Source organism: Panthera onca, chromosome A2, assembly GCF_046562875.1.
Source record: "Panthera onca isolate mPanOnc1 chromosome A2, mPanOnc1 haplotype 2, whole genome shotgun sequence".
Lineage (NCBI taxonomy): Eukaryota > Metazoa > Chordata > Mammalia > Carnivora > Felidae > Panthera > Panthera onca.
Window position 1 is genome coordinate 443,166 of NC_138340.1, and position 26,049 is coordinate 469,214.

At 63.1% G+C, this 26,049-nt stretch overlaps 3 protein-coding genes and 1 long non-coding RNA gene across 9 annotated transcripts in view; 2 read left to right on the forward strand and 2 right to left on the reverse strand.

Moving 5' to 3' along the window:
• Nucleotides 1–1,011: 1,011 nt before the first annotated feature.
• Nucleotides 1,012–18,704, reverse strand: R3HDM4 (R3H domain containing 4). 2 transcript variants are annotated; one of them, XM_078443765.2, is made up of 8 exons: nucleotides 18,548–18,704; nucleotides 5,410–5,564; nucleotides 4,882–5,006; nucleotides 4,323–4,446; nucleotides 3,493–3,578; nucleotides 2,952–3,037; nucleotides 2,814–2,869; nucleotides 1,012–2,042 (listed from the first exon to the last, which is right to left on the reverse strand). In XM_078443765.2, the coding sequence occupies exons 1-8, from the start codon at nucleotides 18,577–18,579 to the stop codon at nucleotides 1,939–1,941; spliced, it is 768 nt and encodes a 255-aa protein (XP_078299891.1). In that variant the 5' UTR covers nucleotides 18,580–18,704; the 3' UTR covers nucleotides 1,012–1,938. The 2 variants fall into 2 exon arrangements, with proteins under 2 accessions (XP_078299891.1, XP_060485681.1); XM_060629698.3 differs by lacking the exon at nucleotides 18,548–18,704 and adding an exon at nucleotides 10,643–10,777.
• Nucleotides 12,739–17,593, forward strand: KISS1R (KISS1 receptor). The gene is made up of 4 exons (XM_078443766.2): nucleotides 12,739–13,702; nucleotides 15,402–16,046; nucleotides 16,350–16,582; nucleotides 16,898–17,593. Exons 1-4 carry the CDS (start codon nucleotides 13,459–13,461, stop codon nucleotides 17,393–17,395), a joined length of 1,620 nt encoding a protein of 539 aa, XP_078299892.1. The 5' UTR covers nucleotides 12,739–13,458; the 3' UTR covers nucleotides 17,396–17,593.
• A 2,292-nt stretch (nucleotides 18,705–20,996) lies between the features above and the next one.
• LOC132677929 (uncharacterized) lies at nucleotides 20,997–24,531 on the reverse strand. The gene is made up of 2 exons (XR_009609439.3): nucleotides 24,420–24,531; nucleotides 20,997–21,191 (listed from the first exon to the last, which is right to left on the reverse strand). It is a non-coding gene; the product is annotated as an uncharacterized LOC132677929 (long non-coding RNA).
• ARID3A (AT-rich interaction domain 3A) overlaps nucleotides 24,129–26,049 on the forward strand; it is a 32,538-nt gene continuing 30,617 nt past the window's right edge. For 2 of the 5 annotated variants that reach the window (XM_078443762.2, XM_078443760.2), the window contains exon 1: nucleotides 24,129–24,308. The gene's annotated coding sequence lies outside the window, so the exon portion shown is untranslated. Of the gene's footprint in view, nucleotides 24,309–24,357; nucleotides 24,467–24,508; nucleotides 24,609–26,049 lie in introns of those variants that run through there. The other 3 variants (XM_078443764.1, XM_078443763.2, XM_078443761.2) reach the window with 3 other exon arrangements.

Consider the following 26,049-nt stretch of genomic DNA (forward strand, 5'->3'; position numbering starts at 1 on the left):
CCCAGACCTGGCCCGAGAGAAGGAACCAGGCTCCGTGCAGAAACACACAGGCCTAGCGGGAGCATCCCGGGGCTCATGTATAAAAACCCCACAACGATGGGGGTGCCTCAGAGAGACCCAAGGCTGCGAGGGCCAAACCTGGACCGTGACCAGGATAAATAATACCGGATGGCCCACCGAACTAGAAAGTAAATCTTCATGTGTCCCAAATGGTTGCATAAGTGAACGCCCGGGGGAGAAGAGACAAATGTCCCTGCAGCATTCTCAATAATTAACATAGATCTTCTGTCCTCAGGGAGGTGGTTCCCAGCCCCCAGTCCTCTGTGTGGGGGGCACACAGTAACGCGGTAACGCCTTCCGGCCAGGATAGTGTGGCGGGGAAGGAGCTTCCCAGTGCGGAGCCCCACCAGCATCCCCAGCCGGGAGACCAGGGTCAATGTCAGCCGTGTGATGGCACCAGCGAGACACTTCCCTCAGCGTCTGAACCCCCCGCTGGGTTCATCCTGCAGGACACTGGGCCAATCCGGGACACACACAGGGAGGCCACGTGAAGACGCAGGCAGGGGCTGGAATGAGGTGGCCACAGGCCAAGGAACGCCAGGGACCCCCAGAAGCTCCAAGAGGCAAGAAGGCCCCTCCCCTGGAGCTTCACAGCCCTGCCACAGGTTGGGCTCCTGCCTGGACTCCGGCTTCCAGGACTGGGAGACAAGAAATTCCTGTGGTTTTAAGCCACAGCTGGAGTACTTTGTCCTGGCCACCCCAGGACGATCACACAAGTGACTTTTTGGACGGTGGGCAGCTGGGAAATGGTGGAGCTGGGGTTGGAACGTGGGCACCTGGGAAGGGCACGAGCCAGGAAGCAGAACCAGCGGCCTCTCCCTACACGCCTCTGCAGCGTAAGGCTTCATCCCCAGGCCTGCGGCCCTCAGCGACTGAGACTCCAAACATCCTGAGCACCTCTGTGCACCCCCAGCCATACCCCCAAGGAAAGCCCCACAGCTGGAGACCAGAGACCAGAGCACCAGAGATTTATTGAACTCTCCACTTTTCCCAAAGCACAACTGGACACACACACACACACACACACACACACACACACACACGGGAGGGGTCCCCCAGCCCTGCTCTTGTGGGACATGCCAGGGTGGCCAGTGAGAGGTCAGCCCAAGGTAACAGGCCAGAGCTAGGCTAGGGGAAGGGCAAAGGGACACGGACAAGGGAATGGGGCAGTCCTAGGGCAGAGGCTTCTGGCTGGATGGGGCCCCAAGAGCCACCAAAAGCCACCCGTGGAGGACAAACATGTTCCAAAAGGGTGGCAAGACCAGCCTTTAGGATGCAGCCCCTGTCCTAGGGCGTGGGGCACACGCGCAGGCGCACACGACAGAACACACCTGGAAAAAGGGGCGGAGCCCCAGGCCCCCCCCTCCCCCACATCCAAGCCAAAAGCTGGGGGATGGGGGAGGATCAAACAGGGACTGGAACAAAGTCCCCCGATTTATCAGTTGGGGCAAGTTTTTGGTTTTTCTTCCCAAAAGGGAAATTTAAAAATCTACAACAAATCATGCCAAATTCATTAAAAGTGATAAAAACCCAGCCTGTCGCTCCTTGCTTAAGTTTCAGACGGGGCCGAAAAAGCCGAACGAAGAAGGAACACGGAAGTGACCAGGCCGGGTCTCCTCGCTCAAACTCAAGTCCCGGAGCGGGGAGCTGCAAGGCCGGGACAGTCCGGTGTGGGGGGCCAGGGCCCCGCGTTTATCTGGGAGAGGCGGGCTGGGAAGGAGTCAGAGTGATAGCCCCCCCTCCCAGGGGTAGAGCACGTCTGCAGGGAAAAATCCTCCAAATAATAAAGATACTTTAGCGAATGGCACGGGAGGCCTGGGGGAGGGGAGGCTGGGGGCGGGGGAGGGGAGGTTGGGGGAGGGGGAGGGGGGGCGGCCATCAGCTGCGCTGCTCCAGATACGCGGACAGGAGCAGCCCTGGTGGCAGGAAGTCCAGGTGGCGGTTGCTGACTTTCATCTGCCTCTTGCCCTCCAGGTCGGCGCCTGTAAGGGGCAGGGGGCGCAACGATGAGGGCAGCATGGGAGAAGGGCACACGAGGTCACCGCCTCCATCCCTGCCCTCACGGGGGGTGGCGGGGTGGGGGGGGTGGGGGGGCTGCTTCCGCATCAGGGCTCGAGTGGCCCAACCCCCACCCGCCCCACCTCCCTTCGCTCCCGAACCTGAACCAGCCATGCACACCCGAGCTCATTCCATCTCCCTTCCTCCCATCTTGCCAGGGCCCCTCCTCCTCCGTGTCCGGGCCGTGGCCCAACTCCTGCGGGGAAGCACCCCCAGCCCAGCCCCTCCGTCCCGAGTCTGTGGGAACAAAGGGAAGGGAGCGTGGGAGGGGCCGTCCCTGAGTTGCCATGGGAACCGTCACCTCAGCAACTCCGGGCAGGAGGCGGAGCAGAGGAGCAAGGAGGCGGCGCACCCAGAGGCAGTGAGGACTCTCCCTGGGGCGCTGTGTCCTGAGAACACCCCCGTGGTAAAAGCGGAGACACAGGCCCCAGGAGGGGGACTCGCCGAAGTCACCTGGGTGGCACGGTGGAGGGGGGCTGCAGGGGGAGCTGCAGCTAAACGACCTTGCACCCAGCATGGAGCCAGACGCACAGGGAGCTTCCAAAGAACTCGAACTAGCGCAAGAGCCTTTGCTCATGCTGCCCCTCCTCCTCCAGAAGCACCGCCCCCCCAGTACCCAGACCCTCTGTGACTCGGGCCTTGGTGTCCCCAGGGTGCATCAGCCAGGTGGGGCCCCGTGGGTCGGCAGCACTTACTGGCTGAGATGAGGTCCATGTACTGACAGATGGCGTGAAGCAGGAGTCTCTCGAAACTGGAGAGGAACGGAAGGTAAGCGGTGGAGAGCCAGAGCCAGTCCCTGGAGGGGCACATTGGGCTCACCCCCACCCTGTCACCTGTTGTCCAGCATGGCCGTGTACACGGCCTGGGGAGACACAGAGAAAAACCTCAGCAGCCTCTCCTCCCAGGTCTCCAGAGTTTCCTGCAGGGGAAACAGGTCTAGGGGTGAGGCCAACTATGAGGCTGGGACCAAGCTGTCTACGCCCCATGCCCAGGGGAGCCTCTGGAGCCCAAAGCCCTGGGTTCAAACGTGGCTTCTGACCTGCTATATGAAGCTACATAACCCTTTCCGAAGATACCAGGCACTGAGATATCCCCATGCTTCTGAACCCCTGTGCCCTCCTCCTGGTGAACTCCTACACATCCCGCAGTACCCACTGCCATTGCCCCTGCCCCTCCCACCCTCATGGAAGCCCATTCCCGGCCCAGTTCCTGCACTCTGATCACACTGGCCTGTGTACTGCCTTGTCTCCGATACCACCTGCACTGGGTAACGGACTACCCCTGACACCACCACCAATTGAGAAAGTGAGGAAAAAAAGGTAATTAAAAAAAAACAGGCAGGTGGAAAAAGATGAGGCCTGGCCTGGTATTCACCATGGGGATGCGGCTCCGCTTGAGGACAGTTCTCAGACGCCGGCTGATGCGCTGGAAGCACTCACGGGGTGTGTAGGCTGGGTCCTCTGCAAGAGTTCTGGGCTTGGGGCAGCGTCCAGAGCAAGCCCCTGGCCCGCCCCACGCACCGGCTCCTCCACATCTGTCCCTGGGCACCGCCCACACACCAGGCTCCTCCCCTCCCCGGGCAACGCCCCCCCCCAGGGCTCCTCCCCACGTCTCCCCTAAGCACTGCCCACTCGCTGGGTCCCTCCCCACTCCCCCCAGGCACCGCCCACATGCGGCATCCCTCCCCTTGTCCCTGGGCACCGCCCACACACCAGGCCCCTTCCCACCTCTGCCCGGGCACCACCCACACATTGGCTCCTCCCCTCCTCTCCCCCGAGCCCCGCCCACACACCTGGCTCCTCCCCTCCTCCCCCCCCCAGCACCGCCCACACACTGGCTCCTCCCCTCCTCTCCCCAGGCCCCGCCTACACACCTGGCTCCTCCCCTCCTCTCCCCCGGGCCCCGCCCACACACCTGGCTCCTCCCCTCCTCTCCCCCCAGCACCGCCCACACACTGGCTCCTCCCCTCCTCTCCCCCAGGCCCCGCCCACACATTGGCTCCTCCCTGTCCCTGGCCAGCCCGCACACCAGGCCCCTCCCCACCTCTGCCCGGGCACCACCCACACACTGGCTCCTCCCCTCCTCTGCTCCGAGCACCGCCCACACACCTGGCTCCTCCCCGTCCCTGGCCCGCCCACACAGGATCAGCTAGGCGTACACCCTCCGTACCTCTGGTCCCCCCCACCTCCCGTCCAGGCCCGCACCTCTCCTTCGATCCTCCCCGCGGCCGGGCCCCCTCCTCCGTGCCTTGCTCTTGCCCTCATCCTCCAGGTAGCGGAGAACCCGTTCCTGCTCCTCCCCAGAGCGGTTCATGAAGTCATTCCAGACCTAGAAGAGAGGCGCGCTGGACCCAGGCGTCCTCAGCCCCGGGTTCTCCATATGGCCAATGCACACACAGGGCCACAAAGTGTGCGGAAATACCCCTTGTAGACACGTTTGCCCGCTACAGGGTACCCGCAGACCGCTCCTCTGGCAGGGATTGGTATGGACCAAACGTGCCCTCGGTGGAGTCCTTCATTCCCAATGAGGGGCAGATGAATCGGGAGTGCCGGAAACTTCTGGGGTACGTGGGAGTTCTGGCTTTGTCTGGGGATCCCCAGGGAAACAGAGAGGGTGGGCATAGAGGAACCAGAGGGGGATGGGTGCAGATGGGTGCTCCTGACCGAGGGACCAGCATAGGCCACGTGCGGCAGCAGAAGCGAGAACAGAGAGGAGGCGTGGCCGGAGCAGAGGGAGGCAGTGACCAGGGCACGGGGGCCCCACCTCCACGTAGGTCTCATTGCTGCAGGCCTCTGCGAAGATGCCGGGTGCTGCGGGGGGGGCCAGGTCCCCATCGTCCAGACCAGCTGTGCCCCCGTCTGTCTCCAGCAGCGTTAGGAGGTACTGGGCTAGATGGAAACAGATGGTCTCTGGGCTGGGGGGTGGCACTTGGGGCCCCCCAGTCTCCTTAGAAACCCAAGGACCATGTTTCCTCCCCTGGCCTCTGTATGTAGGGCCTTTACGCTCTGGCTCACACTGGTCTCCCCACCCCCGCGCTCGACCTGTCTTTCCCAGAAGGCGCAGAAACCATCTAGCCTCCACCTCCAGAACTCCTCCTTCTCCCTGGCTCGTTGAACTCCTATACATCTTTCAAAACCTGAGCTCCAACGCCCAGAGCTCCTTATAGCCCACCGCCAGCATTGCCAGCTCAGGGTCAGACTCAGGGTAAAAGCACCAGATGATACCAACAGACACACCGTTCTCATCTGGGCCCCAGGAACCCCCCAGGAGGTGCCCCCAGCCCCCGCTCACTGTTCTCTAGACGCTGAAGGCTCTTCCGCCCCTTGGCCTTGGGCACGAGGTCTGAGTTCCGCACAGCCTGGTTGATGAAGTGTTGCTTCCGCTTGGACGCTGACAGCCTCTTCACCTGGGAGCCAGCTAGAGCGGGCAGGCAGCCCGGAAGGGGCCTGTGGGCCGGGGTTGGGGTGGGGAGGCAGGCCTCAGGGCCAACACAGGCCAGGACCCCCACCATGGCCACTGCCGCTTGGTTTCCCTCAGCGACGGGAGCCCTAGACCCTTAAAATTGCCGTTTGTTTCATGGTCACATCACCCAGGAGGCCCGTACAGTCGTGATGACAGATTAGTAAACTGGGGCTCGGAGAGGAGCAGACACTGGCCTGCATTCACACCTTGGGTGGGTGGCCAAGAAAAGTTCCCAGGCTTCCGGATCTTACCGCAAGCTAGTGGGACCCAGAGTCTCCAGGTTTGAACACTGCCCTCCTCTTGGAGTTTCTCAAGAGGCCTTATTATTATTATTTTTGAGACTTTTTAAAAGTTTATTTATTTAAGCAATCTCTGTACCCAATGTGGGGCTCCCAGCCGGGCGCCCCATCAAAAGACTTGATTTAATGGAGCAACCCCCATGCCAGCAGCAGATACACCGAGAAACATCCCCCGGAAGCTGAAGGTGACGGCCAAGTCTATCTGCCTTCTGTCCCTGGAGTCCCCCAGAAATGTGCCCCCCTTGGAACTAATCTGCTGTCCTCCAAGCAAATGGCATTAATGTGTAGATGAATTAGCAGCATGGCCAGGCGTCCCACTGGGGACCCACGGGCCAGCTGCAGACCCGACACGGGGCCGGGGCCGGGACGGATTGCTAGATGGAAACATCCTGGCAAGTTCCGGCCTTCCAGGTCAGCCCTTGACGACCCCCAGACCACAGGGGGGATGGTCCCCACTGGGCCACAAAACCCTCACACTGCAGGGGCAATGGTGGATCCTGACCCTCAGAGGGTCTGGGCGCCAGGATGGCCCCTCCCGTGTCCTAACTCCCTCTCCCTCTGCTCCAGCCACAGGTCTCCTCACCGCCCCTCCAGCAATGCCACACGCCGTCCCACCCATCGGCCTGTACCCCCTGCCCGGTGCACGCTCCCCCTGCGTCTGAATGGCTCACTCCTTTGAACATCTCCTTTGGCTCTGTTCTAACCTGTCAGGGAGACCCCGACCCCCTTATGTAACACGTCACTGCTTTGTTTTCCTGATCACCGTAGACTGCCAGCCTCGTCCACCAAAGTCCCCACGCAGACACTCACCCACCAAGCCTGGCACCCAGCAGGTGGTCCGAAAACCGACTGCCGCATCGGTTCTCAAAAAAATCCCACAATTCCAAGACTGAGTAGGACTCAGAGTCCAAAATGCCCCCCCCAAACTTTCTGGTACCCAAAGTTCCCAGGACACAAATTAAAAACAGAAGTGTGGCCTCTTCCTTCCAAGCCACCAGTAGGCTCTAGAAAACCGTGAAACTCCAGGACTGTGGCAGAGACCTTGTAGGGGTTAGGAATGAAGCGAGTGCTCCGTGGGGTCTATACATATGTAAAGTGTCCCCAGCCTTAAGCATCTGTCCTCTGTAGAATGGCCATTACATCTTGATCAAAAAGCAAACAGGCTGGGGCGCCTGGGTGGCGCAGTCGGTTAAGCGTCCGACTTCAGCCAGGTCACGATCTCGCGGTCCGTGGGTTCGAGCCCCGCGTCAGGCTCTGGGCTGATGGCTCGGAGCCTGGAGCCTGTTTCTGATTCTGTGTTTCCCTCTCTCTCTGCCCCTCCCCCGTTCATGCTCTGTCTCTCTCTGTCCCAAAAATAAATTAAAAAAAAACGTTGAAAAATAAAAAATTAAAAAAAATAAAAAATAAAAAAAAAAAAAAAACAAAAAGCAAACAGGCTGATGAGACTCAGCACTGCATGAGGTCACAGTGGAGCAGGTAAGCAGCACGGGCTCCCCGGATAACAGTTTCTGCCAAAATCCATGCTGCTGTCTGACGAATAAACTCACACACGCACGAGTACCCATCAACAGGAGCACACGGCAGAGGTACGGTTCGGGTCCTGGAATCGCAGCCCCGAGTTCAAATCCTAGCTAGGATGCTTCACGGTGGAACCGGGAGCCTCAGCTCACTCTCTGCCAAGTTAGGATAAGAATGGCCTCTGTGTGGGGCGCCTGCGTGGCTCAGTTGGTTAAGCATCTGACTCTTGATCTCAGCTCGGGCCCTGATCTCTGGGTTATGAGTTCAAGCCCTGTGTTGGGGCTTACATTTAAAAAAAAAAAACAAACGGCCTCTGTGAGCCTGAAAGGGGACACTCAGGGCCACAAGGGGCCAGGGCAGACATCAACCCAGCTGCAACTTGCTTGGTTTCCCCCTGTCATGGGGAGCTCACCCCCTCTGCCACGCTGTTGTGAATACTCATTTTCACCATCACTATCATGCAGGAGGCTGGTGATACTATGTTGAGGCCCATTAAACAAATTAGCAACTGAGACACAAAGTCATCATCTCAAGATCCCACAGTCTCGAGGAAGGCGGCCGGCCGGCACGGGGAGAGGTAAATCAAGTCAGCACAGAACCAGTGACTGTGAGGCTGGATCCAAACTGAGGGCTGCCTCCCTGAGGCCCACCCCAGGCCCCAGTTCACCGTAGCTCTCCCCGAGCTCCAGCGCCTATGTCTCCACCTTGGCAGCTGGACAGAGTCCAGAACGGCAGCCTGGTGGGGCTGATAACAGAGTCCGCATCCGGCGGGGGCAGGGGGGGGGTGGTTATCAGGAGATGTCAGAGCAGGGCTGAGTCCTCAGGACCTGGGGCTCGGAGAAACGGGGCTTCCCCATCACCCCTTGAGAGTGGCAGAGCCAGGATTTGAACCCGGTCAGAACAGCAACACGCCCTTGAACCATTCAGCCTCCTGCTTCCCTCTGGGCCCCTCAGACCACCCCCCACACCGGGTTGAGACCCATGCTCCACCACCATGCATGGCTCCCCAGAACCCTGAGGGCAAGGCCCAGCTCCATCGTGACGTGGCACCAGAAGCCCTGCCCTGCCCTGCAGGGACCACAGGGGCCTGTGTCCGGCCCCATAGGCTTCTGGAGGGCTCGCCACCCTCTCGTGGGCCTCCTGCGCTGAGCCGAGCGCTGGAAATGGAGTCCCACCACCAACTCAAGCTTGCTGACCTCAACCAAATTCCAGCAGGAGACAAGAAACGTGTGGTCTCCAGGGTCAACGACCGGGCCTGGTCCCCACTCGAGGAAGAGAGGACAGCAGAAGCGGGCAGGACAGAGAAGGCAGCCCACAAGTGCCCAGCAAACCGGATCTGTCACGAAGGCTGTCGGGAGAGGGACGTGTGGCAGCACAAAAGTTGTGTAAAACACACCTACACAGCAAAAATCAGTGCCTCGCCCCATCCTCTGCTCCAGACCCAGGGGCCCCTTCACCGTGCCCCAAAGCCCCCAGGAACAGTCTACCTCAGGGCCTTTGCTGAGCCTTCTGCCGGAAGTACCCTTTCTTGGCACAGTCTGCCGTCGGCTCAAATGCCGCCTCCTGGGAGAAAGGCCGTGCTCCTGGACAGCCCGATCAGCCCCATTACCCCGCCTCACCTGTTGCTGCCCAGAACCAGCTGGTCTACTCATCTATTTACTATTTAAACCCCCTTTCCCGAACTACACGCTTGCAGACGGGATGGGGTCGGCCCCGCCCCTGCTGTGGCCCCGGCACCTGCCCACAGAGACCGCTTTACGGATGGGGAAACCGGCAACGCAGACGGGGTGCCTTAGGCTTCCTGGACCTGACGGGCCTCAGGAAATGTCCGTGTCCTCGAGGTGCCTGTCCAGTGAGGGTGGACAGGCCGCAGGTAGAAACAGCTGCTAAGTCAGCTTGGGTCTGGGGAGAACAGCCTCCTTTGTCTCCCCCAGTTCTGTTCCCCGCGGGTTCTGAAAGGGGGCCTCTTGCCACCTGCTCTGTTGGGCTCCAGGGTACCTTCTCTGGCACCGGTCCCCCTCCCCCAGGAACAAGCAAGAGAGGAACCTACTTCCCGAAGCAGGAAACCAAGGGGGGAGGGCTCGGAGCGGAGGTGACTCAGGCTGGGGCGGGGCCCCGCGGCCCCCAGCAGCGGCCACACCCCGGGGGGGGGGGGGACACGGGGGTGCCGCGGTGGCACCCACCTGGCAAGTCAATACCCGCTCTGGGTGCTTAAGGCCCCTTCAAAGAAGGGAAGTCCCACGTCTGTGGAGACCCACGTGGCCTCCGGGCAGGTACCGGGCGGAAATCGTAACAGCACAGCGGCAACGAAACAGAACGAGACGCTCGGGACAACACAGAATGCGCGCGTCCTTTTGCGGGGCACCTCTGAGCGCAGGGTCCCTGACACCCCCCACCTCGTCCCAGGCACTGCGAGAAGAGGCCGCTGGTATATCTCCTTGTACAGATGGAGACACTGAGGCACAGAAGCTGGAGTGACCAGCACACGGACGGACGACGAGGCAGCCGAATCCTCGCTCCCCGCCCCCCCCCCCCCCCACAGGACCAGGGGGCGACAGCGCGGTTTTCGGCGTAAACACGCCGGTTACGCGGAAGTGTGCCCGGCCCCTCTGGGGTCCTACCTGCAGCGGCGGCCCCGCCCCCTCCCGCTCCCGCTGACCCGGTGTTGAAGCCCCCCCCCATCTGTTAAGTACTCAGACACGAACAAAGAGCCCTGTGTCCTCGGGGGGTGGGGGCTGGAAAACCCCACGGGGCGCACACAGGACTGGCTGTGGGGTGCAGACCCCGCGTGGGGGGACAGCGGCTTGCGCGTTAGCGCCCCAACACCAAAACGGACTCGGGGGACGCGGCGCGCAGCGACACCACCTCGCCACCTCACCCGAGCGGGCGGCCAGGCGCACGACACCCCCAAAGCGAGACAATACGCGGGCGCGGGGCTGAGGGGGCACTTCTGGGCCCCGGGGGCACGCCAACGCACGAACCGGGTGCCTCCCTCCGCCCAGCAGACGCGCGGGCCGGTCGGGGGTGGGATCCCCCCGGGGGACGACAAAGCCCCCTCCTCCCACCCCCACCACGGTCCGGGGCACCCCCGAGGAAAAGGGGCGGGGCGGGCCTGGGGCTGCAGCCGGACCCGAGGGGAGAGGGGAGAGGGGAGAGGGGAGAGGGGAGAGGGGAGAGGGGAGAGGGGAGAGGGGAGGGGCCCCGGAGTCCTGGAGGGCGTGCCCCGCCCGCCCCGCCGCGCTCACAGCGTCCGCCGCCCGCCGGGGGCGCTTCCCACCGCCGCCGCCTCCGAGCCGCCCTCCGGGTTCTCCAGCGCGACCATGGCTCGGACGCTGCCGCCGCCGCCGCCGCCCGGCAGGGCCTTCTCGGGCCGAGCAGGAAGTGACGGGCGCCCAGAGGCGGGCCGGGGCGGGGCCTGGAGGCTGGACGCGCGGGGCGGGGACCGAGGCCGCAGGGCCAGCCAGATCCCGGGGCACAGACGGGGACACCGAGGCGGCGGGTAGCGAGATCCCCGCCCCCGAAGCCTGGAGGCCGGTGGGCGGGGCACCCAGCCTCCAGGGGATGGTCGGGGAAACCGAGGCCTGGGGAGCTAGGAAAGAGGGGGGCATCCATTTCAGAGGCAGGAGACAGATGAAATGACCCAAGCCGCGCCCCCACCCCAGCCCCCAGCCCCGAGTCCACCAGACTCTCCCAGTCCTGTTTCAGTGCGGCCCCTGGAGCCCTGACTCCTTTACTCATCTCTGAAAATAGACGTTAAAAGGGCGGGGGCGCCTCGGTGGCTCAGTCGATTAAGCTCTGACTTGGGCTTGGGTCATGATCTCGCGGTCAGTGGGTTCGAGCCCTGTTGGGACTCTGTGCTGACAGCTCCGAGCCTGGATCTGCTTCAGATTCTGTGTCTTCCTCTCTCTCTGCTCCTCTCCCACTCACACTCTGTCTCCCTCTCAAAATAAATAAGCATAATAATTAAAAAATTTTTTAATAAAAAACTTTTTTTTTTACATAGGGCAACATCAGTTCCCACCCCCTTTCACCCCTGAGGATTTGTTCATTTAACCAATGTCCACTGTCAGCAGGGCCCAGTGATGGGCTCTGGGGTGTGGCAGTGGCCAGGACAGACCCTTTCCCCTCGGAGTGGGGCAAGAAAGAGGAGTTCTCCGAGAGAGGGACTGGCGGGCTGCAAAGTGAGAAGAGTGTGTCAGGCAGAGAGGACAGCCAGTGCAAAGGCCCTGAGGTATCCAGAGTGACCAGAGCAGGGTGATGAGTGAGCATGAGGGGGAAGGAGGCACAGGGCCGAGGGTGGACCCGTGAGCCCTGCGGTCCTGTGATGGCGGGTCTGGCGACGGGGAGCTGTGGGAGGGTTGGGAGCAGAGAATCGAACCTGTGGGATCTGGCTGGAATCCACCCTTCAGTCTACAAGAAAAGTGGAAACCAGGACCACGTGAAGAGACGCCACAGGGAGACAGCGGCCGCAGACAGCCTGTTGGCAATTGTGCCGGAGAATGACCGGATCACTTTAACAAACACACAGGGTACGGAGGAGGGGCTGCGGAAAGACCCCCAAGAGCACGTACTATGTGGCATCATACAGACAAATGAGAAAAGAGCCAAATGAATCAAAGGTGATATAAATCCAGAGAGAAGGCGCCTGCGGGGGGGGGGGGGGGGCGGCCAGCAGGGGGTCCTGGGGGGTTGGTTCCCCCTGGTTCTGGGGGGCGGGGATTGGTTCCTGCTCCCGCCCACGAGAACTAACTGCCCAATAAATGTGCTAATTCTAGAGCATGCCACCGGGCCTCCCCCCCATTCTGGGGTCTCATTTCTGGGGAACCTGGGTTGGTACCCTCCTGACACCCGCCTGGACCCTCGGCCGCCCCAGGAGCTGTCGCTGCTCTCCCCACAGCCCCCACCTCGAAGAAGTTTCTCTTCCTTTTCTGATTATTTAAGCCGTTGTCCAGAATCGTCCTCAAGATGGAAAGCGGGTGGACAGAAAAAGTATCTGGGGTACGTGGGGTACACGTGTCCTTGCAAACGGCCCTCCACCTGGTTCCTAGCCCCAGTGGCACAGGTGCCCACGCCCCCAGTGCGAGCGTCCAATAGGGGCAGCCAGTCAGGCAGGGGGCGACACCCCCATCCACAGCCAAGGAGTCCCCGCAGGCTGTGTACTTCAAGGACAGGTATCTTCTAGGGGCGCCCGGTGGCTCAGTCGGTTAGCGTCTGATTCTGGCTCAGGCCATGATCTTGTGCCCACCTTGGGCTCTGCGCTGACAGCTCGGAGCCTGGAGCCTGCTTCAGATTCTCTGTCTCCCTCTCTCTCTGTCCCACCCCCCCACCCCCGCTTGTGCTCTGTCCCTCTCTCTCTCAAAAATAATTAACATTAAAAATATATATATGAAAAAGAACAGGTTCCTTCTAACTGCCAGTTCCCCGGCGGACCTGCCCTGCTCTGAGCCTTCCATGGCTCTCCAGTACCCCTTCTCCCAGCCTCTGATGAGGGCTGGCCTCCCTGTCAGCCAGGGCCCACCCACCCGGAGCCCCAGCCACACGGAAGACTAACGCCCTGTTAGGCGCCCTGCCTTCTCTGGTCTCTGTTTTGTCCCCACCGCTTGCCTGTCCTCTGAGTCTCAACCCCCTGGTTAGGCTCGCCCTCTAGGGTCCACAGCAGCCTCCACACAGCCTCCCCCCTCCCCTCTCCCCTGGTCCCCCGAGCCCCACCTCCAGCCTGTCCCCCCCCAGGGCTCCGGGGCCAGACAGTGCAAGGAGAGCGAAAGGGGGAGAAGGTGGCTGTGCACGTGAGTGGAGGGCGCACGGGCAGGTGAAGGAGTGGCCAGCGGCTGCGGGAGAGGCGGGGAGGCGGGGACCAGGGGGGTGCAGGGTATAAAGTGGCCGCGGCTGCGTCGGCAGCAGAGAAGCCGCCCTGCCCGGCGGAGTCGCCCTCCGGGTCTGGTGGCCTGCAGCCGAGACCCTTCCCAGGCTCCGCGGGCGTGTCCCCAGCAGGCAGCGAGGAGGAAGGTCGCCGCCTGGGCGCAAACCGGCGGGCGGCCAGGGGGAAGAGGGCGGTGAAGCCATGCGCGCCGTGGCCACGTCCGCGCCCAACGCGTCCTGGTGGGCGCCGGCCAACGCGACGGTCTGCCCGGGCTGTGGCGCCGACGCCTCGGACGGCCGGGCCCCTGTGCTGCGGCCGGTGGACGCCTGGCTTGTGCCGGTTTCCTTCGTGGCGCTGATGCTGCTCGGGCTGGCAGGGAACTCGCTCGTCATTTTCGTCATCTGCCGCCACAAGCAGATGCGGACAGTGACCAACTTTTACATAGGTGAGCGCCCGGGCACCTGCCGGCCACTCAGGGGGTCCCCAGAGAGACCCAGGGGGCCTCCTAGCGCGCTGTGCACTCCCAGACGGCACCCCCTCCCCCAGCCCCGTGCAGGAAGCAGGTCCCGTCCCTACTGTCCCTGACTCTTGGGCTAGAGCTCGAGAACTCTGGAGTCTGGACAGTGGCCAGTGGAGAGCTTGGCCTGGCCCTGAGGAAGGTGTCTGGTTAAAACGTGGTTCTTGTGACACCGTGTCCTATGAATGAAAGTAGGGAGAGGGGCTGCTAGGCCCGCGGGATCCCGGTTTGCGACCCTTGCGCCAATGAAAGGCTCGGTTCACACATTTGTATGATGGGCTGACCGACTTGGCTCAGGTGAGTGCTCGTTTTCCTCTATTCTGTGGTGGCTGCTGGGCAGCGCCACTGTCTCCAGCTTGCAGACCGGGAGGCAGGTTCAGAGGGGACGGGGGCGTGCGCGGCTCTCCCAGCCCCGACGGGGGCGCGCCCCGGCTCTCCCCAGCACCAACGGGGGCGCAACCCCGGCTCTCCCAGCCTCGACGGGGACGCGCCCCGGCTCTCCCAGCCTCGACGGGGGCGCAACCCCGCCTCTCCCAGCCTCGACGGGGGCGCAACCCCGCCTCTCCCAGCCTCGACGGGGGCGCAACCCCGGCTCTCCCAGCCTCGACGGGGGCGCGCCCCGGCTCTCCCCAGCTCCGACGGGGGCGCAACCCCGGCTCTCCCAGCCTCGACGGGGACGCGCCCCAGCCTCGACGGGGGCGCGCCCCGGCTCTCCCAGCCTCGACGGGGGCGCAACCCCGCCTCTCCCAGCCTCGACGGGGGCGCAACCCCGGCTCTCCCAGCCGCGACTGGGGCGCAACCCCGGCTCTCCCAGCCTCGACGGGGGCGCAACCCAAGCTCTCCCAGCCTCGACGGGGGCGCAACCCCGGCTCTCCCAGCCTCGACGGGGGCGCAACCCCGGCTCTCCCAGCCTCGACGGGGGCGCAACCCCGGCTCTCCCAGCCGCGACGGGGACGCAACCCCGGCTCTCCCAGCCTCGACGGGGGCGCCCCGGCTCTCCCAGCCTCGACGGGGGCGCAACCCCGCCTCTCCCAGCCTCGACGGGGGCGCGCCCCGGCTCTCCCCAGCTCCGACGGGGGCGCAACCCCGGCTCTCCCAGCCTCGACGGGGGCGCAACCCCGGCTCTCCCAGCCGCGACTGGGGCGCAACCCCGGCTCTCCCAGCCTCGACGGGGGCGCAACCCAAGCTCTCCCAGCCTCGATGGGGGCGCGCCCCGGCTCTCCCAGCCTCGACGGGGGCGCAACCCCGGCTCTCCCAGCCTCGACGGGGGCGCGCCCCGGCTCTCCCAGCCTCGACGGGGGCGCGCCCGGGCTCTCCCAGCCTCGACGGCGGCGCAACCCTGGCTCTCCCAGCCTCGACGGGAACGCGCCCTGGCTCTCCGGCCCGAACGGGGGCGCGCAGGGCGCAATGACTGTCGCTCGAATGGCCACGAAACCCGTACTGAGGGGATGTTTGACGTGTACAAATGGGGGACTGGAGGGCGCCCCAATTTCTCTGCCGAAGGACGCCGGGGGATCTTCCAGGCGGTCTTGCGGGTTACTCGGGTTACTCGGAGAAAGGCCAGGAAAGGGTGGGGGCTGCGCCGGGCTGTTGGGTGGCTGAGGCTCCCGCGTGTTCCCTCCTGCAGCCAACTTGGCGGCCACGGACGTGACCTTCCTGTTGTGCTGCGTGCCCTTCACGGCCCTGCTCTACCCGCTGCCCGCCTGGGTGCTGGGCGACTTCATGTGCAAGTTCGTCAACTACATGCAGCAGGTGCGCGGGCTGGGGAAGGGGCCGCGGAGTCCAGGGGCGGGGCCGAGGAGGAGGTGGAGCCTGGGCCTGGGGACAGGAAAGGGGACCGCGCAAAAGGCAGAGATGCAGTTAGGGACGGGGCTTGCGGAGGGGGGCCGGCGCCTTCTCGCGCGCCTGTCCCGCCATCCTACGATGGCTGTGCTTCCGCCCATCTCAGCGGACCCCCAGCGGCCCGGTCAAACCCGCACTGGGATCCCCCTCTTCTGCCCCTGGAGGCCCTCCCGCGACATGTCCCGTTTGTGCCCGGGTGTTTGGACCTGTGGGGGCACCCGCAGGGTGGGCGCAGACGGGGCAGGCCCCACACCGCACACGGGACGAAACGCCCGCTCTCGCCCCCTCCCCCAGGTCTCGGTGCAGGCCACGTGCGCCACCCTGACGGCCATGAGCGTGGACCGCTGGTACGTGACCGTGTTCCCACTGCGCGCCCTGCGCCGCCGCACACCCCGCCTGGCTCTGGCGGTCAGCCTCGGCATCTGGGTGGGTGAGTGCAGCGCGAGCGCCGCACGGGGCGGGGGATGGGGGGGGACGACAAGCCTTCAGTGCCCTGGGCGCCCCCACCCCCCACCCCCCGCCCCGCCAACCGCCCCTCACTGGGCTTCGGCCGTGCGTGCATCTGGGAAATGGGCGCTCCCTCCGAAGAGCCGCCGAAGGCGCGGACCCCGGACGACGCGCGCCTGCGAGGCGCCCAGTGACGCTGCCCCAGGGGGCACCTGAGGGTAGGGGTCCTGTCCTCCTGGCGTCCCTCGTCCCCGGGGCAGGGTCTTCACCCTGTCGTGTGGCGCAGGCTCGGCCACCGTGTCCGCGCCGGTGCTCGCCCTGCACCGCCTCTCGCCCGGGCCGCGCACCTACTGCAGCGAGGTCTTCCCCAGCCGGGCCCTGGAGCGCGCCTTCGCGCTCTACAACCTGTTGGCGCTCTACCTGCTGCCGCTGGTCGCCACCTGCGCCTGCTACGGGGCCATGCTGCGCCACCTGGGCCGCACCGCCGTGAGCCCCGGGGCCGCCGACGGCGCCCTGCAGGTGAGCGGCCGCCGGCTGGCTGTCTGGGTGGAGGCGCGGTGTGGGGGACGCGCGTCTGGAGGAGCCGGGGGGGGGGGGGGGTAGGGGGAGGGGGCGGCGAAGGGGGGGGGGACGTGCCAGGCTCAAGAAGGGGAGCTCTGGGGGCGCCCGGCCGGCTCAGCGAGTAGAGCAGGCGCTTTTGCCCACGGGGTCGCGGGTTCAGGCCCCACGCTGGGCCCCGCAGCTTACTTTAAGAGTAAGCGACCACGGAGGGGGGCTCTGCGGGGTGGCCCCGGCCAGCCCGCAGCCTTTCCTCACCACCCCTCCACCCCGCAGGGCCGGCTGCTGGCAGCGCGGGCCGGCGCCGTGCGGGCCAAGGTCTCGCGGCTGGTGGCCGCGGTGGTCCTGCTCTTCGCCGCCTGCTGGGGCCCCATCCAGCTGTTCCTGGTGCTGCAGGCGCTGGGCCCGGCGGGCGCCTGGCACCCGCGCAGCTACACCGCCTACGCGCTCAAGATCTGGGCGCACTGCATGTCCTACGGCAACTCGGCGCTGAACCCGCTGCTCTACGCCTTCCTGGGCTCCCACTTCCGGCAGGCCTTCCGCCGGGTCTGCCCCTGCGCCCCGCGGCGGCCCCGCCAGCCCCGGGGCTCCGGGCTGCCCGCCCCCGCCGCCCCCCCGACGGAGCTGCGCCGCCTGGCCGCCCCCCACCCCCCCGGCCACCGCCGGGCCCCCGAAGCCCGGGAGAGTGCGGGTGTCCTGAGGGAGCGTCCTGCCCCAATCCGGGCGGATTCTGCGGGGAGAGAGCTGGGCCCCTGTGGGACAGGTGCCGTTTGAACAGCAACCGCTCGTGTGTGGTTATTAACATCTCGGTTTCTGTGCAAGATAATCATAGTGAAAACGCCCCCCCCCCCCTCCATGTCCCCTCGGTACGAATTTGCTGTGATGTTTGCTCCCACTGATATCCTGATTACTTACTTCCGTATTTCCTGAAATTGAAGACACTTTGATACTGGCACTCTCTGCAACGTTCCCCCAAAGCACCGACGGACGTCTTTCGCACACTGCCTTGCAACCCTGACGTTATAAGCTTCGTCCCATTTTCAGAAATACGGACATGTGAACAGCGTGCGATTTTTAAAGTGCTGACATAAAGTAGCGTTACCGCTACCCGGTGAGCGTCCAGCGTCCCGGCTGGGGAAAGGGCGGGTGTCACGGAGTGCACAGGTGCTCCCTGGAGCACGTGCACAGAGCCGCTCGCGGGACGGACGGGCGGGCGGACGGACGGCTCCTTGAGAAAGCGCCCCGCAGCGGAGGGAGGCAGAAGAGCGGCCGATTCTCACTCCCGGGTCTGTGGGGTAACCGGGCTCGGCTGGGCTGGACGGGCGCACCTAGCGGCCGGACCTGGAAGGCCCTAGGAGGCCTTCCCGGCAGGCCTAGTGGCGGAGCAGTCCCCCACCCCCACCCCCCCTCCGTGTGGCTGCTTGGGCTTCCTCCCCGCATGGCCGCATGGTGCTCCCGGAAAGTCAGGCTCATCCCTTGGCACAGGTTCCAGGAAGAGCCCGGAGGCCCGGGCTCAGAAGCCCCACACCGCTGTTTGCACCCGGATTGCTGCCAGCCCGTCAGAGCCTCGCCCCGCCCAGATGTCGCTTGGGTGGGGCTGCCTGCGCAGGATTAGTTCAGCCTTCCCCCAACAGCCCTGCCGGCTGAGGCTTAGTCACTCCCGCGGGACCCCCGCCCATCTCTGGGAGGGCTCCAGGGCTCCCAACTTATCTGGAAACAGCACGGCCCCGCAAGTAATCCAAATTGGCAGCGATGTTAATGTGAGACCAAGAGGCCAAAACGCAGGGTCATTTCGACATTGGCCTGAAGCTGGCTTGTTCTTGTCTTCAACACCAGCCTCCAGACCGGGCAGGACAAGAGGGTGGAGTTCTCCCCTTTGCCCACAGGCCCTGCCGCCCCCGCCCACTCCCTGCCCTCCAAACTCACCCTCTCTCTGCAGCTGCTTGAACTGCTGCCATCCCTCTGGCCTCTGGGCCTTTGCACACGCAGGTCTGGCTGTCGTGCCAGCTGTGCCTCACTCATCCGTCAAGTCTCAGCTCAGCTGGCTCCTCCTCCTCCGGGAAGCCTTCCTGGAGCTCTCTGCGCCCAGCGCTGCCCCCATCACGGTTCTGATGTCCCTGTGTTGTACCTGCTGGCTGCCTGTCTCACGTGGTCCCCCACGTATCCCCAGCGCCCAGCGCATGGTCGGGCTGATTAGATATTTGTGGGATGAATGACCAAGTGTGTTGTGGGGGTTAAGAGAGAAGGTGTGTGCAGAGGGAGTGGCACAGTTTCTGCAGGAAAAACGGTTTTTTTTTTAAAAAGAAGGTGAAGGGGGCTCTGGGGTATTCATGTCAGAGAAATAAAAGCTCCGGGACAGAAAACCCGCACACTAAGCTCACAGCAGCTCCACCTGCGGCAGCCCACACGCGGTAACTCGGGCGTCCACGACACGCGTGTGGGCGAGCACACTCGCCCCCCCACACCATGGGACACAACTCAGCAGCAGTCAGCTGTGGGCGCGGGGCAGACACGCGGCCCCTCGGACGCACCTCCCAGAATCACGCGGGGAAAATCAGGCAACCCCAAGGTTACACCATGTGTGGTTCTAACAGCACCCGGAGGAGAGAGCGTTATGGGGATGGAGAAGAGCCCGGTGGTTGCCGGGGTGAGGGCGGTAGGGGCGGTGAGCGAGGTGGGCGGGGGGGGGGGGGGCAGCAGGAGGGACCCTCGTGATGGCACACTCCTGTCCCATAAAACGGGGACATGCAAAGAAGGTGGGTGGATCGCATCAGTGTCAAAATCCAGTTTTACAAAATGTCACTGTCGGGGGAAGCCTGGCGAAGTTCTGCGTCAGGATTCACGATCATCTCAGGAAAACACACAAAGTTGAAGGGCTGACAGGGAGGTCTAGGAAGAGGAGTCGTTTGGGGCCCATTTAGCTGGACCTCGTTTTCGGAGCCCCTCCTGTGTGCCAGGCTCTGCGCTGGGGGTCGGGCCACGGCAGTGAGGAGGGGCTTCCTGTACACAGTCCCTGCCTGGTCTTGGACGGAAGGGGCAGACTACCTGGAGAGATGCAGAGTTAGAGGAGCAGAAAGGGTCATGAGAAAGACATGTGTGCCCCTCGTGGGTCACTGGGAGCCTGACCTTGGTGGGGGTGAGTCCGGGAAGGCTTCCTGGAGCAGGCAAGTCTGGGAAATGTGAACGCAGCTCGGAGGTGGGGGAAGAGCACAACAGATGGGGAGCACAGACAGTGTAAAGGCCCTGGGGCAGGAAACATCTGGTGAGAAACAGCTAGAAGGCCTGCGGGGCCAGAGGAGAGAGCAGTGGGAAGACTGCCGGCTGCAGGGATAAGCCGGATCTTTCCTGAGGGTGGTGGGAACCATGGAGGCTCCTAAGCAGGGAGGGACACGGTCCAAGGTAGGTGGAGACTTTTCCAGTTTATTATTCATTACTACCACGGGTCTTGCCTTTTGAGCTGCCAGGAACAGGCATGTGCCAGCACACCCGAGAGAGCGGGTGGGATGGGCCCCAGGGTCACCTGATGGGGATAAACCCTGGGGGTCTGGGGTAGGGAAAGGGGCTAATTTCAATTTCCGATAAACAATGAAAAACTTTTTAGTATAAGTAGGTCCTGGGCAAAACTTAGGATACACTTAAAATTTAACCGCGAATCCGGTATTTATCTGGCAATTCTACCGTAGAACATTCAGAAGGAGCCACAGGGGAGAAAATAACTCCGCGGGCCTCAGTTTCCCCGTCTGACCCGGGAAAGTCGTTTTCAGGGGACACGGCGCCACCTGGCGGCCTCCGGCGCCGGCCCCGCCCCTGACTGCAGTCCCGTCCGTGCCCGGCAGGTGGGGCGCGCACCCCACCGAGGTTCCCGGCTCGACCCCCACAAAGGAGCCGCCAGCGCAAAGGGGCGGTCGCTCATGCGAACCCCATACCAGACCCCGGCGCAGCGTCTCCCCGATGCGGAATGGGTCAAGCGAGCCGCATCATGAACTTCCCGGGTCGCAGGCACTTTCGTCTCCTGGGTCTTGTCCATGAGAAAATATTAAATGTGATTATTTTACTGTTTTTATAAAACCTAATATAATTTAGGCTGGATTCATTAATATACATCCGTTATTGGTACATTTGCTTTTCTCTTATTTTAAAAGTTGTTAAGGGGCGCCTGGGTGGCTCAGTCGGTTAAGCGGCCGACTTCGGCTCAGATCATGATCTCGCGGTCCGGGAGTTCGAGCCCCGCGTCGGGCTCTGTGCTGACAGCTCAGAACCTGGAGCCTGTTTCAGATTCTGTGTCTCCCTCTCTCTCTGACCCTCCCCCGTTCATGCTCTGTCTCTCTCTGTCTCAAAAATAAATAAAACGTTAAAAGAAAAATTAAAAAAAAAAAAAAGTTGTCAAAATCTCATTTTCGTGGACCCCGGCTTGCAGGGCCAGGGCAACCCGGGAGCCAGGTGCAAGTGACGGAAAACAGGGTTGAGTCGTTTCCACCGGGCCCAGCACCCCTGTCCGGGCTTGTTTGTTTTGGAAATCAAGACGGTGAATTGTTCCCCTCCACCTCTATATAGACAGACGCCAAAAATCCTGTGGGATGAGGGAGGGAACACATGAATTCATTCATTCAACCAACATTTATTGAGCAACTACTATGTGCCAGGCACAGCCTCAGGCCTGGAAACCCTGCTTCAAGCAAGGAACACTGGGTCAAATGAATACCGGAAGGGAACACCGGACGTTTCAAACACAGAAGCACCTGGACGAAAAGAAAACAGGGTGACATGATGGGGTCACGCCTGACCCTGAGAGGTCAGGGAGGGACCCTCTGAAGAGCAGAGGCTCCAGTGTGAAGCAGGAGAGGGCACGGGCCATGGGGTGTCTTGGAAAGGGGACGCCACACAGAAGGACTGGCCAGTGCAAAGGCCCAGATGTGGGAACATGTTTGAGGAGGAAAAACGGGGAGGTGGACTGTTTGGGATCTGGGTGAATTTTTTTTTAAACTATTTTTTCAATCTTTTTTGTACATTTATGTATTTTTGAGAGACAGAGAGAGACGGAGCATGAGCGGGGGAGGGGCAGAGAGAGAGGGAGACCCAGAATCCCAAGCAGGCTCCAGGCTCTAAGCTGTCACCACAGAGCCCGACGTGGGGCTCGAACTCACAAACGCGAGACCATGACTGGAGCCAAAGCTGATGTTTAACCAACTGAGCCACCCAGGTGCCCTCCCCCGCCTTTCCTTTTTGATCTGGGTGAATTTTTAAGAGGGTGCTTCCCCCACCCTCCCCCACCCCTGAGTGGGGAGCTGGCTACTTTTTCCCCAGGGGGGGGGGGGTGTGTGTGTCCCAAACCCGCAGGGGCCTTGCAACATGGTCTGGACAGGAAACCTTATAGGACTTGGGTCCCTGTACCCATTTCCCAGCTTGCAAAACAGAGACCAAAGAAGGGTCAGCACCAACTGGAAATCACGTAGCAGGACCAGGAGGACCGAGGTGGAACCAGGGCCTGCTGCCCACTCCCAGTGGAGCCAGCAAGTCTGTGAATCAATTCCCAGCTCCCTCCCTGGGCTAAAAATAGGATGGCCTCACTGGAGGCAGCTGGGAATCCTGCAGCCCCTCACCCTCTAGGACCGGGCACCTCTGGGGAAGTCGCTATGTATGGACAACTTTCCCCAGGGAAATGGGGGAAGGGCAGCACCCCCCCACCCTGCCCTTGAGAGTACCCCGCCGTGCCCCTCCTTTTGAGCAGAAGGAAATGGAACCTTCAAAACGAGCATACAAGGAATGAATTAACGTGGACTCATTTGGGGGTGCCTGGGTGGCTCAGCCTTTGAACGTCCGGACTCTTGATTTTGCCTCAAGTTGTGGTCCTACATGATGCGGAGGCCATGGGATCCAGCCCTGCGTTGGGCTCCCCACTGAGCGTGGAGCCTGCTTAAGATGGTCTTTCTCTCCCTCTGCCCCTCTGTGTACACGTGCGCTCCCTCTCTAAAAAAATAAAGTGTAAAAAACAAACCAAACATGGGCTCCTTTTACAGGGGAAGACGAGGCAGAGAGGCTCACGAATCTAACCTGGGTGGGGCAGGGAGTGCATTCTGATGTCCTTGGCTCTATGATGGGGAAGAGGCTTTCCAGCACTTGGGAGAAGTGGCTCCTGGGGGGGGGGGGGTGCCTGGACCCTTATGGTGGCTTTCCTCCCCAGCTCACCTGGGTCTCTCCAAACTTCCCCTCTTTGGGCAGATGTCTCTGCGCCTCCCACTGGAGGGGGTGTGGACGAGCAGGCAGCTGGGACTGGGTGTTTAATAGCCTAAAGGTGGAGGCCTCTCACCACCTGCTGCCATTAGGCTACAGGAGGCCCTGGGGCTCGAGGGCTGGGTTCCCGAAAGCGGTGGGCAGGACTCCAGCCCTGGGGTGAGGGCAGCCTCTAGGCACTCATCCCCTGGGCTTGGGAATCCCACCCCCCACCCCCACCTGAAGCAGGAAACCTGCAGTTTGCACTGGAGGCTTGATGTCCTGAAAAGATGTCAGTATCGTGAGCCTTAGGGTACATGAAACCAACCCTGAAAACCAGGGGCCCAAGCTCCACCCGGTAGGACCGTGGACAAGTGGCCCCCAGGCCAACTGCCCACCCGTGTTCCCACTTGGTTCACATCTGGGCTGCAGCCGGGCCCCTGCAATTAGTCCCAAGGGTGGCCCCTGGACCTCAGACCTCCCAGCAGAGCCCACATCCACATCCCCACCTTCGATGCACCCTAGTCTGTGCCTCGGCGTCGCTCTCTTTGAAATGAGGACATTAAGAGTCTCTCCTACACAGAGATGTGAACATGCATAGGGCACATGGCGGGCAAGGGGAGGCTCAGAATATGAAAATTATTACCAAGTTATTATTACCAAGGAGATTATCTTCTCTCTCCTCCTAGAGGGTGACAGTCGGGGGCAGGGGTCGTCACGATTTCACAAGGAGTCTTCCCGAGGACCAGCACGCACTCCCCCACCCCCACGCTTGTGTCCAAGCAGCGCTGCCCTCCCCCCCCCCGGCGGCAGCTTTCCCTCTCCTAGGCCTCTCCCCACCCTGCAGCACCCCCGACGAGAGCCCTGGCCTCCTCCCTTAGCCCCCGGCCTGCTCTCATTTCTCTTCTTTGTAGCTCCAGTCATCACCGGGTCTTTAATCCCCATTTTACAGATGTGGCAACAGAGGCTCTGTTGGGGGTGGGGTGGGGGGGAGGGGCGAAGTCTCTAGCGCCAGGTCGCTGGGCTATGGGACAGGAGTGAAACTCCGAGCCCGGAAGGGCAGGCCCATCCTAGATGCCGGGAGAGCTGGTGAAGGGGTCCCCGACCCGGCTCGGGTCCCTCCAGCCCGCCCTGGCGGAGGTCTAAAGCCCTCCCCTCCCCCTCGGATGCTCCCAGTCCCTCCCGCGCCCTCGGCGTCCTGTGCGCTCGGGGCCGCGGCGCGCACTTTGCCCACCGTCCCTAAGCAGGGGGCGGGGCCTCCCGCGAAGCTGTTCCCCTTCCCTTTTATTATTTATTATCATTTAAAGGGGCCGTGACCTGAAAATTTCTGGCCACTCTCTCCCCCTCCCCAACACTCCTGGGCTGGCGGTGCGTCCTCGGACCGAGCGCGGGGGTCGAGGGGGCGTCCGGGAAGGGGGAGGGGGCCTCACGAGACCCCTCCCCGCGTCCCGGGCCGCAGCGCTGAATCACCGGCGAGGTATTTGCATCTGAGAGCGATTTGTCACCCGGTGATTTGTCTGCGGGGCGGTGAGCGCGCCGGCGGGGGGAGGGGAGGGGCGGGGGAGGCCGCGCGCGGGGAGACTCTTACCAATCGGGTCGGATGGGGGTGTAGACGCGGACTCGGCGGGCGGCTCGGTGAGTCGGCGCGCGGCACAAACCCGGCGGCGGCCGGGAGCCAGCAGCGCGCAGCTCGCGGCCCGGGCCGGAGGCCAGGCGCGGCCGGGGCAGGGCCGGACGCCAGGCGCAGGGCATGCGCCCCCCGAGCGGGCCCTGCGCGGTGAGGCGGGGGGGAGGCTGGCCTTTTAAGTTGCGGGTTCCGGTCCCGGGTGGGCGCAGTGCGCCCGGGAAGCCAGTGAGGGGGGTCTCCAAAGTTGGGCAGGGACAAGGGTGGGGGCCCAGGACCGGGAAGGCGACTCCGGTGGGTCCGAGTTGGGGTGGTTTTCTCCGCGACCCCCCTCGGAGACCTCACCCCCTACCACATTGCGCTAGGGCCGTCGGGGGTCCCGAGTGAGCGCCGCCCCCCACCCCCCAGCGGAAGGAAATGGTCTCCAGGCGCGCGCTGGGGGCTGCGCTCCGGATTCTTATCTCATTTTTTTTTTCCTCCCCGGAATCGGGTGCTTTATTCCCGACCCCCGAGCGGAGTGGGAACGCCGGGTGGGGAGGGCAGTTCCCTAGCGACCCTCGCCAGCTTGGAGGGCTTACTTATAAAGTGTCGGCTCCGGAGCTGAAAGGGACCCCTGGAGGGGGACCCCCCCCATGCCCGCGCCCGGGCGTGGGTTCGGCCCGGCAGCCAGCACTCTGGCGGGGATCCCCGGGAAAAGCCCCCCCCGCCTCGGTCAGTGCCCCCCAGACACAAAAGCGGGCGCAGGAAGCGCGGGGAGCGCGCGTTTGTCAACTCCAACGTTCGGCGTCCGACCCCAGGCGGCGGATTTGTCAATAATCTTCCGTTTTTAGTCGCCCGGGCCGGAGGGGTTGCCCCCCCCCCCCATGCAAATCGGTCGCTTTCCAAGAAGCCTTTGAAATCCGGACTGGGGTTTTTGTCGTCTTATTTCTTCTCTTTCTTCGGTTTTTCTTTTCTCACTTCCTCCGGGCCGCCCCACTCCCGACTCTCCTAGCCCCCTCCCCAGCTTTCTGCCCCACCCCACCCCCTCTTCCTTTCGTGGAGTGAGGGGCCCCTTTCGCCACCCGCGGGCCCCAGCCTTGCACAACTCTTTAAATAACCGTGTTTTGCAAGGCCCCGGCCCAAGCGGGTGACCTCTCTCTCCGGGAGGCATTGGGGGGAGGGTGTGGCCCAGGATCCCTCTGGCCCCCTAGTCAGGTTCCAGCGACCACCCAGCACACCCCCACCCCTGCCTGGTCCTTGCCTGGGAATGCCTCTCCCTTAGGGTTGTCATAAAGTGGGGGGTAGGGGCTGAGGACAAAGGGCTCTTGGGGGAGGGGTCTGGAGGGGGTGGGCGTCGCCAGCTTAGGGTTAATGGCGGCCATGGGGGCCCCAGGCAAGGCCCAGGGGAGCTCTGGGGTTCCCACCTGCCCCCTCCACCAACCCCAACGTGGAGGCCTGCCCTGCTCCCCTCCCCCACTGGGCGACCCGGAAGGGTCATTAAACCCGGCAGGCCTGGGGGTGGGAGGCTGGGGGGGGGGGAGTGGCTTCCTCTGGCCTCTTCCTTCTGCCCCCCAAAGAGGAGGGGGGTGTTGCCCGGAGCGTTTCCGTAGGGAGG